The sequence below is a fragment of the Chlorocebus sabaeus genome, chromosome 12 (assembly GCF_047675955.1).
Source record: "Chlorocebus sabaeus isolate Y175 chromosome 12, mChlSab1.0.hap1, whole genome shotgun sequence".
Classification (NCBI taxonomy): Eukaryota; Metazoa; Chordata; class Mammalia; order Primates; family Cercopithecidae; genus Chlorocebus; species Chlorocebus sabaeus.
In genome coordinates this window covers 75,500,646-75,517,711 of record NC_132915.1, presented here as the reverse complement: position 1 = coordinate 75,517,711, position 17,066 = coordinate 75,500,646, and the positions used below count along the sequence as shown (strand labels likewise).

Genomic DNA, 17,066 nt, shown 5'->3' with positions numbered 1-17,066 from the left:
TTTCTTAAGGTTAATTTTTAATCTACTTTTTAAAAAACTGAAAGAAAACAATCTAGAAGAAAAGAGACATATCAAAAAAGGATGTTTACTTTTCTATTTTCCATAAGCCCCTTCATCTTCCCATCTTCAAATATTAAAAATAATCCCAACATTTTCTTTAATGTAAAAGTACACATTTGGTTGTCTCTAACCTGAAAGAATGCTCGAGCTTCTTTATATCTACACTCAATAAACCTAGAGTGTGGTACTTCTTCTACAAAGTGCATTGGATCCTTTGGAATGAGAACTTCCAGTCCATCAACAGTAACTTGCTGTAACTCTGGCCTGAAAACAAAAGTTAAGATTTATTGAGGGGTCGGGGAAAAGGGGAGGGAGAGCATTAGGACAAATACCTAATGCATGCAGAGCTTAAAACCTGGATAACAGGTTGACAGGTGCAGCAAACTACCATGGCACATGTATACCTATGTAACAAACCTGCAAGTTCTGCACATATATCCCACTACTTAAAGTAAAATTTAAAAAATAAATAAATAATTTTAAAAAAATTTATTAAAAGGATTTAACCCAGAATACTGGCAGCCTCTTACAAACATCAAATATTAGCAAAATACTTAAACATCAAGCATAGTTTCATCAATTAGATCAGATATCGATTAGCAATTTTAATAAGACCTAGAAAAATCTGACCTCAAACAGTTGAGTTTTAATTATTTTGGTTAATGTATTTATATATTAATATAGTTGTACTTGTTCATATACACTTTGGCATTTTAAGCAGAAACAAAAATTTTGTGACATAATTTTTAATTATCAGTTTACTTTTAGAGAAGTAAATATTTTTAACACGTAAGTCACACAAGTTAATTACAATGGCCTGAGAATCTCATTAATGGGTAAAATGCTAATCTGGAAATCTATCTTATGTATTTTGGATCCCATACTCTAAAAATATTATTTGAGAGTTTTCCATTCCTATTCATATAAAATTGTACAATGTAGAGATAGCTTTTATCTATTGTTACACATTTATATTTAATAAGTAATTGACAATTTTGAACTTTACTGAGTTATTAAACTTTGAAATAAATTTGCAAAGCTTTAAAAAACTAAAAGATAATGTCTCCCTAAAGAAGGTTATTCAAAATACAGAATAAGAAAAAAACATGCAAAAAAGTGGTAAGAGAACAGTGAGTACTAAAATTTTTGATTAAAATAAGAGAAGTCAATAATAAAAACAAAGTATTTTTCTCCATCTCTACTCATTTTTTTTTTTTTTTTTGGTCATTTCATTTTGAAAATATGGCTTGGTTCAGAAAAGTTTTGACTTTCAATACACAAAAAATATAGAAGATTTCAGTTCTGAATACCTTTTTCAGTCATTCTCAAATATGTGACTTTAAGTACTAACAAGAAGGCAATATCACATGATTCCAGATAGAAAGTGAGAGAGAAAACATATATATAATATATTTTTTTTAAAGAAGGCAAGAATAAACATACTCTTATACTTCTCAAGCGTAACAGATAAGAATTATCTCACTGGAAGTTGCTAAGAAGGAGTTTTTAATGTGAAAATCCTTACAAATATTTACTGCTGCCTTTACATCAGATTCTGCTATTCAAAGTAGACTGTAACATCATTATTGCTGATTTCAAAAGGAGAAAAAAAGGGACAATTCTAGGTTAGAAACTTCATACTCCAAGTATAACTTCAAGAATGTTTTTAGTCCTGTAATTGTTAACATTACAAACTAAACCTAATCAAATTTTACATGAGTTCCTTCAAGTAACTGTTTCTCACAAGAAACATTTTTATTATTGCAATAGCCAAAGATAAATTATTGCACATGGTTTTAAAAAATATACAGGAAAGTGCATAACATAAAGGCACAAAATAATGAATTTTAAAGTAAACACCAAAGTCTCCACCACAGAAATAAAATTCTTCCAGCTTCCCTGTAGTTCTCTGTGTCCTCTATCTAGTCTTTTTTGGTACCTCTTGCTTAGCCTTCTTAACACGTTTACTGTAAGGGTATACATCTATGAACATAATTTAGCAGGTGTTTGAATTTTTTATAAAAGTAATAATAGAATTTAGATTCTTTTGTGCCTTGTGTCATTCAGCATTGCAGGATTCATCCACGATGTGCATAGACCTCTAGTTTATTTTTCCCTGCTGTGTAATAATTCATTATATGAATATATATATATCAAAAATTATTTATCCCTTTATAGTTGTTGTTTTTTGTTTCTTTTTTTTTTTTGAGACAGAGTCTTGCTCTGTTGCCCAGGCTAGAGTGTGGTATCACAATCTTGGCTCACTGCAACCTCCGCCTCCGGGGCTCAAGCAATTTTCCTGCCTCAGCCTCCCCAGTAGCTGGGATTACAGGCACCTGCCACAATGCACGGATAATTTTTGTATTTTTTGTAGAGATGAGGTTTCACCACATTGGCCAGGCTGGTCTGGAACTCCTGACCTCAGGTAATCCGCCCACCTCGGCCTCCCAAAGTGCTGGGATTATGTGTATGAGTCACAGGGCCCAGCCAATCCTTTTATTGTTGAAGGACATTTGGGTTGCTTCTAATTTGGAGGCATTAAGAACAACGTTACTATAAACACTTATATAAATTATATATTAGATTTCAATACTCAAATGTAAAAACACTGCAAGAATTATGACTGAACAACACTCATTTCACATTTCACCTTTTGACTCTGAACTTACCTGTCAAAAGCTCCTGGATAACGACCAAACTGCAACTTTCGGAAGGGGACAAATTTCCTGTCAATGTGTTCTTTAAGTCTCAAGTGGCCGTGCCAGAGGTAGTTGCCACTCCTCTCATGGAAGACTACCAAGTGGATCGCATGAGTGGCCAATTTGCAGATATAGTGCAGGGGGATTTCAGTTCCAGAAAGTGAGTCTATCCCGTCTAGCCGGGGATCTTTACTCTCAATCTTTAGGCACTGAAATCCCATATTCTCAGCTATCCGAAACCAGCCTTCCTAGAACCAAAGAAGCATCAAACATCAAGAAACAACATTTAAACACGGAATATTTAAAGTCAAATACTAGTAGCAAAACAAAAGTGATTCTTACGTTGAACTTGAGCCATATTTTTGTGCTAATCTGCTTTGTAAGAATATTTTTAAATGAAGGTGATGGGCAGAAGGTAGTGGTGGGAGAAAAAAGGAAAGTAGCAAAAATACAAAGTATGTAGCAGGAAAGATATAGCCAAAGACTCTTTATGGGTTGGGCTCTGTGCCTCGCCCCTGTGATCCCAGCGCTTTGGGAGGCTGAGGCAGGCGGATCACTTGAGCTCAGGAGTTTGAGACCAGCCTGGGCAACATGGTGAAACTCTGTCTCTACAAAAAATACCAAAAAAAATTAGCTGGGGTGTGGTGGCATGCACCTGCAGTCCCAGCTACTTGGGGGTCTGAGCCAGGAGGATCGCTTGAACCTGAGAGGTCAAGGCTGCAGTGAGCCAAGATCGTGCCACTGCACTCAAGCCTGGGTGACAGAGTGAGACCCTGCCTCAAAAAAAAAAAAAAAAAAAAAAAAAAAAAAACACTCTCTTTATGAAAATTAATACAAATCCCTTCCTTGGAATGAGAATGCTCATATCAGTGTTTTCTGGTTAGTTTCTATAAAGTAAATGTTGATTCAAGGACAGCACTTAAAATTAAACTTGTAATTCTTAATTTAACTTTTAATAACCTTTATCTTCCAAAGTACTTCAAAAAAGTAGTTCTTTCATCTCAGAGTTTACATCCCAGCATCTTAAAATACTACCATAATAGAACACCATCATAATGCAAATCATTAGAAAGTAAACAAATATACTGTGAGACAAGGTTCATTTTCCAACATCATTTGTTTCATTATCAACTGTAATATTCCCTTTTTCCCTTTTCTTTCTTGGTACACCTAAGAAGTAGAAAGCACTGACTGAGGGTGAGGGTAGCCAATTCAGAGAAAGACACTACTGAATAGAATAAAAGAAAGGCATTATCAGCTGATAAATTCAGGAAATATTTAAAAGGCGGCCAGAACTTGAGAGGAATGTGACCTTGGGTTATAGGAGGAAAGACTGACAGACAAAATAGGCAGAATTATGATATGGTTTGCTTTCTTATAACTATCAACAAGATAAGTAAAGAACAAAATAGTTGATCTGATCAATTGGTGTAAAGGCCTAGGTCAAGGTTATGCTGCAAAAGTTCACTCCCAGTTGCCCTGGCAGAGGTCTGCTCACTTTATGGTAATGGCATTAACACAGAAAACTCACATGCAAATGGAGCCTTTCATTATTAGATCTAACAATCTGATTAGTTCCACATTCGGGGAAGTTTTGGGGGGGACTATCCAAGGGCTCTTGAATCTCTTGAATAGCAGGATGTCACATGTACAAAAGGATAAACTTTTGGGAGGCTGAGGCAGGTGGATCATTTGAGGTCAGGAGTTCAAGACCAGCCTGGCCAATATGGTGAAAACCTGTTTCTACTTAAAAAAAAAAAAAAAAAAATTAGCTGGATGTGGTGGCATGCACCTGTAATCCCAGCTACTCGGGAGGCTGAGGCAGGATAATCCCTTGAGCCTGGGAGACGGAGGTTGCAGTGAGCAGAGATTGCACCACTGCACTCCAGCCTGGGTAACATAGCAAGATTCCGTCTCAAACAAACAAACAAAGAATAAACTTGAACCCATGTGCTAATTCTGGGTCGGCTGAGCTTTTGCTTCTTCCTCTGACTAAGGTAGTATCAGTTTTGCCAATGGTGGCATATTCCCCTTCTTCTAAAATAGTGATTCTCAAGGCAAGTGGGACTGCACCCAACAGACATTTTAGAAATTTGTGGGGATATTTTTGGTTTATCAAGATAATAAACTGGCATTTAGAGTCCTAGGCCAAGAACACTAGATATCCTACAATCCAAAATATGAAAATCTATCCTGTGTACTATGTAATTTCAAATGTCCTGTCAGATAATCACGTAGTGAAAAATTTGTTTACAATTGTCTGAGCCTTTATTTCTCAGGAATACAATAGTCATGTCAACGGAGAAACAATTTTACTTTTTTGTTGTTGGAAACTTGTGCGCTAATTTGGAAAATCATATTGCCAACAATATCATTCATAATATGAGTTTATATTTGTAGCTAACACATTCTGTGATCTTACTTCTAAATACAAGCATCGGAATTACTTTATTACGTCTTCTAGTGTAGTCATTCTGGAACATCTGCACACTGAAATACATACCATTTCCTTTTATTTCTAGGTTATATTATAGTTAACGCATTATATTGATTTGGGGAATTATGTATATAGGAGGGTTGTAATTTCTATGAACTTCATTTGGGGAAAATAAAGGGACATTACAAAATATTCTTTGTAAAAATAAGCCTTGTAGGCTTTTTCTATGAGATACCAAACAGATCAACAGAAATGACCTAAAAATACTGATATTGAGAAGACGTCCCCCAGCAAAAAAGCAGAATCCTTCCTCTCGTCTTCCTGTTGTGAACATGGATGTGATATCTGGAGCTATGACAGCTATCCTGTGATAATGAGGTAAATGAATAAAGAATTTCAGAGACACAAGTCCTGACATCAGTGGCTAGCTAAACTAATATCAATAGCCACTAACCTTTTAACTCCTCATTATATAAGAAAAAGAAATCCCCTGTTTGCCTTAGTGATTAGTTGTATTGTTATTTATAGCTGAAAATATTCCTGATACAATTTATAAAGTGTTTTAGGAAATTTTTTAATGTTTTGCATTTTAAACCAGCCTAAACCCATACTATTTTGTAAAAAGAGAGACATTCCATTATCTGAAAGCAAATCACTTACCTCATTCTTCCATAGGTGATACTGCAGTGCAAATGCAGTAAAGTCTCTTGGAACACAGAAAAATGTGCATTGTGAAATGGAGCCTTGAGAAGTATTTTTCACTTGTTCAAAGTTCTTATTAATCAATTCCAATATCAAAGGATCAATAAGAAACACTGGTACATTTTGGTTGGATGTTAGCATAATAAATTTTTTAACTGCACGCTGTTTGAGAGAAAAAGAATTCTCGTATTTCCAGTAAGCCAACACAACAGCCTATTTTATAACATTTTAATGCATTAATTGCATAAGAATGCAGAGTATTTACCCAGTAGATACCATGCTTATCATTGTGCTAAAAAATACAAATGATTAAATAGCACATATGGTCTCTGCTCTCAATAAGCAGTCTTCTAAGAAAGATGAACATTTTCAATATAAGGTGAAATATGCTATAATAAAAACATATACAACATATTATAAAAGTACAGACCAGTAAGCTACAAATTTGCCGTACATCAAAAGGAGAAGAAATTTAACAGAGGAAGTAGTATCTGACATGAAAATGTGGGGCTTACAAAATTATTCTCTTAATGTTAGCTAAATCTTTTCAAGCAAAATTGAGAGAACTATCTGTCAGCTTTTAAAAATCAGTCTTGTTAATCTTTCAAAAACAAAAATCAGTTGTTTGTACCATTTTTCTTCATGTGTGTAATGCTGCTTAATAATCTTTCAAAAGACTCAGACCAAAATACACTGCCTGTTTGATGACTGCCATGTATAATATGCTTTTCTAATATCGCAATATTTCAAAATATAACTCTGCTGGGCAGTAACTAGGGTCCCCTACTGAAAAAAACAAAAATTCAACAGTAGAATGAAAACAGACTAAATCACACTTAGGAGTAAGTAATACCTAAGAGCAGCAAGGATAAACAGAGTATCTGGCATACACTATTGCTTAAAAGCCTACTTCAGTGAAAGCAAGACTTAAAGGAATGTTTGCCTATCAAAAAGGTGCTTCATGAAATTAAGAATAAATTCTTATTCAGAAAATTTGAAGGAACTCATAAAAATATATATAAGATAAATAGACAAAGTATCATTTTTAGGGATAAAGGATGAGATAAAGCTAAGAATCAGTGTCATTATTTATTTTTAGTGTAGAGTATTATGCAAATGCCAAGAATACAATAATCTCTGCCTTATAGGGGTTTATTACCTCAGTGTGAGAAACAGCTAAGTAAAAAGTTAGGATAAACAATGTTACACCAAAAAATTCAAGTTAGATGACAGAAATTTCTTTAAAAATACAATTTAACAAAACTATCACAAGATGAAACAAAATCTGAATTGCCCTATACCTATTAAGGAAACTAAATTTGTTAGGGGAAAAAAAAAAAAACCAGCCCTCAAAATAGCAAGGAAAAACTTCAGACTTAAGACAGTTCACTGGTGAATTCTACCATTTTTAAGGAAGAATACCAATTCTACAAAAACTTTCTCAGAAAATGGAGCAGGAGAAAATACTTCCTATCTGATTTTAAGAGGCCAGTGCAATACTTAATAGCAAAACTTCTCTCGCCTGTAATCCAAGCACTTTGGGAGGTCAAGGCAGGTGGATTACCTGAGGTCAGGAGTTCAAGACCAGGCTGGCCAACATGGTGAAACACCGTCTCTACTAAAAATACAAAAATTACCCTGGCGTGGTGGCGTGCACCTGTAGTCCCAGCAACTCGGGAGGCTAAGGCAAGAGAATCACTTGAACCCGGGAGGTGGAGGTTGCAGTGAGCCGAGATCACACCACCACACTCCAGCCTGGGCAACAGAGAGAAACTTCATCTCAAAAAAAAAAAAAAAAAAGCAAAACCCGACAAAGACATTACAAAAACAAAGTATAGTCCACCATCCCTCATGAACATAGATGCAAAAATACTTAATAAAATATTAGAAAATCAATTCTAGTAACTAAAAAAAGATAAAAAAGGAAAGTAAATATCATGACCAAATAGTATTTATCCTAGGAATGAAAAGTTACTTTAGCATATGAAAATCAATCAATAAAATGTGACAAATCAACAGAAAAAAGGGAAAAACTATGATAATTTCAATAAAGAAAAAAGCATTTGACAACATTCAATATCTATTCATGACTTAAAACTTTCAGCAAACCAGGAATAATACATCCTTAACTTGATGAAAGGCATGAACAAAAAATTTACTGAGTCGTGTGGGAGTTCTTCACATATCTCTGATACCCTTCCTTTGTGAGATAAATGTTTTACAAATATTTTCTACTCTGTGGCATGCTTATTCGTTTTCTTAATGGTGTTTTTTGATGAGGAGAAGTTTAAAATTTTAATAGTCCAATTTAGCTATTTTTTGTGTGTATGTGTCTTTTAGGGTTATTGTTTTCTGTGCTTTATACTAGGAAAAAAAACAAGAAAGAAATGATTTTGGAAGAAAGATGAGATAACAGAACTACTACATAAAAGGTACTTTAATGTTTGTTTAATGGATCTCAGCTTGGTGTTAAATACAAATATGATGAACACACATAGCTTCATTACCATTATTAATAGAAATACAGATTAGGTCAGGGTCAAGGAGAGATTCTATAACTCACCTTCTAAACACATCCTCCAAGTTGTTATCAATACAATCATTAATGCTCCTTGGAAACGTGTTCAATTGATTCTAAATCCAATTAATTCTAAATCACTATTATCATCTGACGTTCAGTAATTAATTTTGTTTATAAGAATGAAAAACATCTTGTTGAAAAGAGATTATACTGAGACCACAATAGCCTATTCATCTGCCTGTGTATTAAAATTTTATTAAAACTTAAAAAGGCTTGGCAGGACTTGTTCTTAGTAAAAGACTAGTTCCTAATTATTATCATTTTCTTTTCTAAGTGCTCCCAAGTCATCTGTTTAATAACTCAATAAACATTGAGCCCTAGAATTTTACCAGGGCTCAATATCACACTATTGATGAGATTTCACCTTTTATTCCTTCTAAAAGTTTAGAAGTATATTAGTACTTCTGCTTTCCTGTGATTTTGCAAATACAGTGATTCATTGACCACATTTACAATTTTTTTTAGTCCCCTCAATGTAAAAGAGTATAAAGAGAACTCACTGAATGCAAGCTGCTCTTCAACTTTTTGCTTGAGTACCATGGAAGTAAAGACTTTGAAAAAAATCCATTATTTTCTCCCACCTCAAGGATCATTTCTTGAATGAAAAGGATAGAGTCACGCTACCTTTTTCTATTATTTTAAGCTTTAAATTTTTCACAAATTCCATTTAAAAATGTATCAGTGAACCTGTACCTTCTCCGACTGCTCTATTTACTAAAAGGTTTGGGAATGTTGTCAGAATGTTGGTTAATACTGATAAAGGAAAACCTTTTATCCAACTGAAGCTACAACAACTTAAATTTTTTTCTGAAATTGCTTTTCAGTGTACAGATGAAGACTCCTAATAAATGGCAAACCTGAAAAATGTATGTTTCTCTAAGTATCATCACATCTTATAATGTTAAAATGTATGATAGATCACCACTATTGCCTTTGGCTATTAAATACTGAATTTTAAATCTCAGCAAATTGCTTCAACCACAGGATGATAAATCTGGTCCAAGTATTACATGTATGTGTTTTCTAAGGGTGGCATGGATGTAGAGAAGGGTTACAGAGAAGCATACAAAATACTTCTTTTTAATTTAATCTAAAATCTTTATAACTGTGACTGGGTAGTATAAATTCCAAGTATATCATGCTTACCTTTATCCTCAGAATACCCTAAATTCACAGAGCAAAACAATAGCTATTTTTTATAAATTGAAAGTTTACATTGATACTTATAGACTAGAGAGCTGGGAAGCCTGATAACAGGATATCCCCAACTTTACTTTTAAACAGTAGTTCAAAATCTACTTGGTGTTAACAATGACCTAAAATGACCACTGCTTGGCGATCGGAAAATCCACTCTAATTTAAAGAGTTCCACATCTCTGGTTATACAGAAGCCAAAGATTGAAGTGTATCATGAAATATCTGGTCATTCCTATAATGTATACTAACAGAATAAATGTTGTGTTTTATTAGTAACCCAGCAATATTTTTCTTTCTAAATTTAGTTTTAAAACATAGGAAAATATATTTTATCAATGCGTAGGTTCTGAAATTTGTAAAACAAAACAAGGATATATTGTGTATATTGCTGGTTTCCTCTCATCTTATAAAGGAACTATGTTGAATAGATTTTTATTCCTGATCATTACTTGTCCCTTATTCAAATATTCATCTGAATATTTGATTCATATATTCATTCATTTAGAGAAACATCATAGCTCAGTGAATGAGGGTTTTAGAGGCAGACAGAATCTGGTCTTACCAAATTATTAGTCAACTAACTTTAATCTCTCTAAGTGAATTGAGAGTAACAATATTTACTCACTTCTTAAAGTTTCTATAAGGACTAAATAAGACATTGCATAAAGCACTCTGTAGAGGGCCTGTTCCTTACCTGCCACTACCAACTGGTCACCCACCACACAAGGTAGCTATTACTACTACCATCATTCAACAAATACTTACGGAGTAAATGAATGAACTAAATGAACATTATAATTGAGAAATTTCTTGTTTATTCTACATACCCACTGTGTGCTATCAAATCCAATTCGGCTTCCTTTGGATTTTGACAAACCAGCTCCATTCTAGGAAGATAACAAAATAACTTTTTAGTAAATTCAAAGCCCAGCATATAACATTACATGTCGGTTAGGCATGAGATTCAAAATACAATTAGCTTATAATAATTAAAAAGCATTAGCCAATATCTATTTTTCACATAGTCATAAGCTAAGAATTCTACATTTTTATGATATAAAAATCCAAGATGGAAAACATTGATAGATTTGTAGTAAGTTAATTAAGTTATTAAATAATAAGGTAGACATGGTCAACATCTCTGAATCAATTAATTTCCATCAATGAATGGCAAACTCTGGAATTAGGGTTTGTCTATTAAGGTCTATGGCTATATCTGCAATCTCAACGTATCTCCAAATATAAAATTAGTGTTTGTAGACTTTGGCAAAGTGATAAAGTATAATGTTTATTGAGGAGCTCATGTGTTTGACACTTCCATATATGAATTATGTATACTCATTGACCCCCTCACAACAATCCTGCAAGGTAAACATTATTATTTGTTTTGCAGATAGCACCAGTACGCACACTTTACCTAACACACATCATAATTTTGAATGTTGAAGTTTTTATAAAAGATATTTCAGGTCTAGAGCATCAGATGAAAGAAAATTATTATGAGTTTCCATCTGATAGCCCCAAAATACTTTAGAGTAACAGGAGAAAGAATGTCTGATGTTCCAGAGACAACAGGAAGAATGTTTCAAGCTTAAAGAAGATCCAAGTAAGTTTCTTATGCCTTGAGTGCATACTTTATCTATAAGCTATAGATGGGAGGATGCTGAAGAACAATTAGAGTAGCCTCACCCTAAAAATGAAATGTGCTCTAAGTTCCTAAACCTCATTTCCCCATTAAACCTCACATTAAAGGGTAGGGACCAAGTCCAATCCATCTTTGTATTACCAGTAGTACCTAGGATAGTGCTTGATGATTTGTATAGCTTAGTAAAGGTTTGTTAATTGGAAGGAGAGAGGAAGGGATGGAGAAATGAATATACTAAGTAATTAAGACAGAGCCAGAACTGGTCTCTCCTCACAAGCTCTGCAACTTAACCAATAGCATTTTAATACTAAGGGATGTTTGAGAAAAAAACAACTGTAATCTTCAAACCTGAAAAAAGACTGCAAACATTGTAATACGGCTACTTGTTCACCTTAGTCCTACATTAGTTGATTAGACTATATTTCTGAGCTGTTTAATTTGTTGAGTTTGGGATAAGCAAATTTCTAGTGAACGAGCATGTTATTTTTATAATAGCTTTATTGAGATATAATTCACATACCATAAAATCTGCCTTTCTAAAGTGATTTTTAGTATGTTTAGAGTTGTGCAACTATTACCACTGTCTAATTCCAGAATATTTTAATCACTCCAAAAAGAAACTATGTTCCCATTAACAGCCACTCCCCTTTCTCCACTCAGTCCCAATCATAACGTTAATTATCTTCTCTGTGGATTTGCCCATTATGGACACTACATAAAAATGGAATCATATATGTGGCCTTTTACATCTGGTTTTTCACTGAGCATGATGTTTTCAAAGTTCATTCATTCATGCTTTGGCATGTATCAGTACTTTATTTCCTTTTATGGCTAACATTCCATTGTATATTCATTCATTAGTTGATGAACATTTAGGTTATTTCCAGCTTTTGGTGGCTACTATGAAAAATGCAATCAGAAATATTCATGTTTCATAATCATTCTCTTGTACAGACTGACAACTTACCTCCATCTGACTTCATTTTACTTGCTCAGCAAAAGCCCAACTTTCTACTTCCGCACCTGCAACTGTGCAGCTAAAGTGGCTGCTGACTGATATCACTTTATTATTATTATTATTATTACTATTATTATTGAGACAGGGGTCTCTGTTGCCCAGGCTGTTGCAGTGGCATGATCACAGCTCACTGCAGCCTCAACCTCCCAGACAAGCGATCCTCCTACCTCAGTCTTCCTAGCAGCTGAAACTATAGAGGCATGCACTACCACAACCAGCTAATTTTTGTATTTTTCGTAAAGACAGGTTCTCACCTTATTGCATTGGCTGGTCTCAAGCAATCCACTTGTTTCCACCTCCCAAAGTGCTGGGATTCCAGGTATGAGACACCATGCCTGGCTGATGTCGCTTTAAATTCATGACTACTAATCTCAAGTGGGGCTTTAATTCCGCTCAGAAATCATACTACATTCCCCTTGTGTATTAATGTCTCATTCTCTTAGATGACTTTTCTCCCTCTTTTCTCTAACACCTCCCTATCCTATCTTTCAACTTATGGCATTGCTTTCTATTTCACTAAGAAAAAGGAAATTTGAAAATAATTTTCAAAAGCCCCCCACCACATCTTCCCACCTACTGTACAAGAATTATATCCATATAATACGACTTCCCTTCTGTCATAACAGATGAATTGTCTATGTTCCTATCTAAAGCCAGCCTCTCCACTTATGCACTAAATTCCATCCTCCCTTGAGTGGACAAAGACATTGCTCCAGCAATTTTTCTTTCTCTGATGGATCATTCACATCAGTATACAAACATGATTTATTCCATCTTAAAACACTAATAATTAAAACAAAACACAAAAACTTCTCAACTCCTCTTTTCCCAAAGAACAACTTTCTGTCCCTCATTACAGCAAAACTCCTAATGGTTTATCTCTTCTCATTGCTGCCAATTCCTCTCCTCCCATGAACTCACTTCATTTTAAATTCACTCTGCTGAGCATCATGAAGATCACCAATGACCTGCACATTGCTAAATCCAATAGTCAATTATCAGTACTTATCTTATTTGATATACCAAGAATTGTTGATAACCCCTACCTACTGAAACACTTCTACTGAAACACTTCATTTACTTAGCTCTCTGTATCACCATATTTCTGTTTTTTCTCTATTTCTCTCTGGCTACTTCTTTAGTCTAAGTTGCTGGTTCTTCTCACTTCCCTGATGTGGAGGGTCCTAAAGCTCAGATGTTGAGACTTTCTCTCTTCCCCTTTAAAAATCTATATTCATTTCCTTGGTATCTCATCTAGTTGTATGGCTTTAAATACCATCTATATGCTTACAACACTCAATTTGTACACCCAACCCATTCCACCCAGACTTATACAGCCAATTGTCTATTCACCTTCTTCACTTAAAGGTCAAATAGGCACCTGACATGCTTTGGATCTGTGCCCCACCAAATCTCATATTGAATTGTAATCCCCAGTGTTGCAGGTAGTACTTGGTGGGAGGTGACTGTATCATGTAAACAGTTTCTCATGATTGGTTTAGCACAATCCCTTTGGTGCTGTTCTTGTGATAATGAGTGAGTGATTTATCCCAAGATCTAGCTGTTTAAAAACTGTAGCACCTCCTCCCTCTCTCTCTTCTTCCTGCTCCAGCCATATGAAGTGCTGGTTCTGCCTTCACCTTCTGCCATGATTCTAAGTTTCCTGAGGCCTCCACAGAAGCCAAGCCGATGCCAGTATCATGCTTCCTGTACAGCCTGTAGAGCCATGAGCCAATTAAACTTTTCTTTATAAATTACCCAGTCTCAGGTATTTCTTTATAGCAATGCAAGAACAGATTAACTACAGAAAATTGGTACCAGGAGAGCAGTATTGCTGTAAGGTATCTGTAAATGTGGAAGTAACTTTGGAACGGTGTAATAGACAGAGGGAAAGTTTGGAGGGCTCAGAAGAAGACAGGAAGATGAGGGAAAAATTGAAATTTCCTAGAGACTTGCTGAATGGTTGCGATCAAAATGCTTATGGGATATGGACAATGAAGTCCAGGCTGAGGAGGTCTCAGATGGAAATCAGGAACTTATTGGGAGGTGAAGCAAAGGTCACTTTTGTTATACCTTAGCAAAGAACCTGGCTGTATCGTGCCCTGGCCCTAGAGATCTGTGAAACTCTGAACTCAAGAGTGACAGTTTAGGGTACACGGAAGAATAAATTTCTTTTTTTTTTTTTTGAGACAGAATTTCACTCTTGTTGCCCAAGCTGGAGTGCAGTGGCATGACCTCGGCTCACTGCAACCTCCACCTTCCGGTTTCAAGCAATTCTCCTGCCTCAGCCTCCTGAGTAGCTAGGATTACAGGCACCCACCACCACGCCCGGCTAATTTTTGTATTTTTAGTAGAGACAGGGTTTCACCACGTTGGCCAGGCTGGTCTCGAACTCCTGACCTTGTGATCTGCCCACCTTGGCCTCTGAAAGTGCTGGGATTATAGGCATGAGCTACCATGCCCAACCCAGAAGAAGAAATTTCTAAGCAGCAAAGAGTTCAAGATCTGACCTGGCTGCTTCTAACAACCTATGCTTATATGTGTGAGCAAAGAAATGACATAAAATTGGAACTTTAATAGGGAAGCAGGGCATACATGTTTGGAAAATTTGCATCCTGGCCATGTGACAGAAAAGAAAAGTCCATTTTCAGGGGAGGAATTCAAGCAGGCTGCAGAAATTTGCATTAGCCAAGACAATGGGGAAAAGGCCTTGAAGGAATTTCAAAGACCTTTGAGGTAGCCCCTCCCATCATAGGCCTGGAGACCTAGGAGGGAAGAATAGTTTGGTGGGCCAGGCCCAGTGCCTGCCACCCTGAGTAGCCTCAGGACACTGCTCTCTGCATTCCAGCTGCTCTAGCTCTAGCCTTGGCTCAAAGCAGCATAGGTACAGATCAGGTTGCTGCTTCAGAGGGCACAAGTTGTAGAGCTGCCCAAGGCCTTGGGAGCCCACCCCCATGTACCCTGGACATGAGACATGGAGTCAAAGAGATTATTTTCGGGTTTTAAGACTTAATAAGTAACCTGCTGGGTTTTGGACTTGCATGGGGCCTGTAGCCCCTTTCTTTTGGCCAATTTCTCCCTTTAGGAACAGGAGTATTTGCCCAATGACTGTACCCCCATTGAGTCTTGGGGTAACTAACTTGTTTTTGGTTTTACAGGTTCATAGGTGGAAGGGATTTGTGTCATTTCAGATGAGACTTTGAACTTCTGAGTTAATGTTGGAATAAGTTAAGACTTTGAAGGACTGTTGGGAAGGCATGATTATATTTTGCAATGTGAGAGGATCATGAGATTTGAGGGGCCAGGGGCAGAATAATATGGTTTAGATCTGTGTACCCACCAAATCTCACGTCAAATTGTAATCCCCAGTGTTGGAAATGGGGCCTAGTGGGAGGTAATTGGATTGTGGGGACAGTTTCTCATGAATGGTTTAGCACCATCCTCTTGGTGCTATTCTTGTGATAGGGAGTGAGTGAGTTCCCCTAAGATCTGGTTGTTTAAAAGTGTATAGCATCTCCCCGCTTTCTCTTTTCCTCCTGTTCTGGCCATGTGAGGTACAGGCTCCCATTTCACGTGCTGCCATGATTGTAAGTTTCCTGAGGCCTCCCCAGAAGTTGAGCAGATGCTAGCATCATGCTTCCTGTACAACCTGCAGAACGATGAGCCAATTAAACCTCTTTTCTTTATAAATTACCCTGCCTCAGGTATTTCTTTATAGCAATGCAAGAACAGATGAATACAGCACCTTAAACTTAACATGTACAAAAAAACTCCTGATTTTCACCATTCCTCAAACTTGCTCTTTCCAGTCTTACCCATCTCAGTAAACAGCAATTTTGCCATTCCAATTACTTAGGACAAAAATACTAGAGTTATCCCTGATTCGCTTCTGTCACTCTAATACCCTACATCTAACCCATCAACAAATCCTGAAAACTCTAACTTTCCATTTCTCACCAACTCTACCACCAACTCTCTTGTCCAAATCATTATCATCTCTTGTGTAAATTACTAGAATAGCCTTCTAACTGGTCTCTCTGTGTATTAATATGTTTTCACACTGCTGATAAAGACATACCTGAGACTGGGCAATTGATAAAAGAAGTTTAATGAACTCACAGTTTCAAGTGGCTGGGGAGGCCTCACAATCATGGCAGAAGGTGAAAGCTACGTCTTACATGGCAGCAGACAATAGAGAATCAGAATCAAGCAAAAGGGGAAATCATCAGATCTCCCCTTATAAAATCATCAGCTCTCATGAGACTTATTTGTTACCACAAGAACAGTATGGGGGAAACCGCCTCCATGATTCAATTATCTCCCACCAGGTCCCCTGCTCAGCACATGGGAATTATGGGAGCTACAATTAAAGATGAGATTTGGGTAGGGACACACCCAATCTATTCTCATCAGAGCGGCCAGACTACTTGTTTTAAAACAATAGTCAGATCATGTCACATAGCTCAAAACCTTCCTATGTTTCCCAGTCTCACTCAGGATAAAAGTCAAAGTCCTTATAATGGCTTACAAGACCCTAAGTAATAGGAAACTCTAACCTTACCTACTATTCTCCCCATCACTCATTTGTCTACAGCCACATTGATCTCTATGCTGTTCTCAAAACTGATAGACATATTCCTGCCTCAGGGCTTTTGTACTTCCTTTGTTTTCTACTTAGTATGCTTCTACTCTAGACATCAAAATATTCATTCTCTTTGAACAGGTTG

The 17,066-nt window shown here is 36.1% G+C and overlaps 1 protein-coding gene across 15 annotated transcripts in view; it reads right to left on the bottom strand.

Moving 5' to 3' along the window:
- Positions 1 to 17,066, bottom strand: part of FKTN (fukutin) — a 93,963-nt gene that overhangs the window by 60,604 nt on the left and 16,293 nt on the right. For 13 of the 15 annotated variants that reach the window (XM_007968501.3, XM_073021820.1, XM_073021817.1 and 10 more), the window contains 4 exons: positions 10,504 to 10,563; positions 5,857 to 6,060; positions 2,730 to 3,007; positions 192 to 324 (listed from right to left, as the gene is read on the bottom strand). In XM_007968501.3, the coding sequence (XP_007966692.2) occupies positions 192 to 324; positions 2,730 to 3,007; positions 5,857 to 6,060; positions 10,504 to 10,563 (675 nt within the window). Of the gene's footprint in view, positions 1 to 191; positions 325 to 2,729; positions 3,008 to 5,856; positions 6,061 to 8,979; positions 9,167 to 10,503; positions 10,564 to 17,066 lie in introns of those variants that run through there. The other 2 variants (XM_037983238.2, XM_037983241.2) reach the window with 2 other exon arrangements.